At 61.6% G+C, this 1,280-nt stretch overlaps 1 protein-coding gene across 1 annotated transcript in view; it reads left to right on the top strand.

Annotated features, from left to right (window-relative positions):
- The first annotated feature begins 248 nt into the window (after positions 1-248).
- The window catches only part of LOC139267013 (potassium channel subfamily K member 1-like), a 59,161-nt gene continuing 58,129 nt past the window's right edge, over positions 249-1,280 (top strand). Inside the window, exon 1 of the mRNA XM_070884645.1 lies at positions 249-801. Coding sequence (XP_070740746.1) covers positions 444-801 — 358 coding nt within the window. The 5' untranslated portion in view covers positions 249-443. The remainder of the gene's footprint in view (positions 802-1,280) is intronic.

Below are 1,280 nucleotides of genomic sequence, written 5' to 3'. Positions count from 1 at the left end.
CTTCCTGTGGTCGAGCTTGGGTCTCATTCAAAAGTTAAAAAAATTACTGGCCGAACTGGTTGGAAACGCGTTGAGCATTGCTCTGTTGGGACAGCGACACCAACTGGGGTTTCTCAACTCCCTCCAAAAGGAATTGAGAGAAGGGGAACGAGATTCAAATTTGGAAGGTGGGGATGAATTCCTGGCAGCCTGAACTGGCAGTGGATGGATTGAAATGAGTTGAGGAGGGAGGAGGGAGGAGAGAGGAGGACCATGTGTGGTTTGTGTTTACCTGAAGACGTCAGAAGCGACTGCCACATCCCCTGCTCTCTGATGCGGAAGGAGGAGGTCTGCAGATTAGAGGTAGCAGCCCAGAGCAACATTGGGAGGGAGGGAGGCGAGCAGAGCAGCCCCAGGTGTAACGAAGCCTCTTGCCCCTGGTCCTGAGCTGGCCTTGTAGCGAGATGCTGCACTCCCTGGGCACCAGCAGCTCCTGCCTGCGCCTCTTGGACAAGCACCGGTCCGGCTGCTACTTCGCTTCGCTGCTGCTCGCCTACCTGCTGTACCTGAGCTTCGGGGCGCTGGTCTTCTCGGCGGTGGAGCTGCCCTACGAGGACAGCCTGCGCCGCGACCTGCGGGAGTTCCGCGGCCGCTTCCTGCGGGACCACCCGTGCCTTGCCCCCGACACGCTGCAGCGCTTCGTCGCCCGGGTCCTGGAGGCCAACAACTACGGCGTGTCCGTCCTCAACAACGGCACCGGCCGCTGGAACTGGGACTTCACCTCGTCATTGTTCTTCGCCGCCACCGTGCTCACCACCACAGGTAGGGAGGGGGAGAGAGGGGAGTGAGTGGGGAGAGAGCGGAGTGTGTGTGTGTGTGTGTGTGTGGGGGGGGAGGGTGGGGGTGTGTGTGTGGGGGGAGGGTGGGGTAGGGAGTGAGGTGAGAGGGGTAGGGAGTGAGGTGAGAGGGGGAGGGGAGTGTGTGTGGGGAGAGAGGGGAGTGTGTGTGTGGGGAGGGGGGAAGTGTATGTTTGGGGAGGAGGGATTGTATGTTTGGGGAGGAGGGATTGTATGTTTGGGGAGGAGGGATTGTGTGGGGGGAGGGGAGGGTGGGGGAGTGAGTGAGGTGAGAGGGGTAGGGAGTGAGGGAGGTGGGAGCGAGGGGAGTGTGTGTGGGGAGAGAGGGGGAGGGGAGTGTGTGTGGGGAGAGAGGGGGAGGGGAGTGTGTGTGGGGAGAGAGGGGGAGGGGAGTGTGTGTAGGGAGAGAGGGGGAGTGTGTGTGGGGAGAGAGGGGGAGGGGAG

The sequence above is a fragment of the Pristiophorus japonicus genome, chromosome 7 (assembly GCF_044704955.1).
Source record: "Pristiophorus japonicus isolate sPriJap1 chromosome 7, sPriJap1.hap1, whole genome shotgun sequence".
Classification (NCBI taxonomy): domain Eukaryota; kingdom Metazoa; phylum Chordata; class Chondrichthyes; family Pristiophoridae; genus Pristiophorus; species Pristiophorus japonicus.
This window is presented reverse-complemented; position numbering and strand designations above follow the sequence as displayed.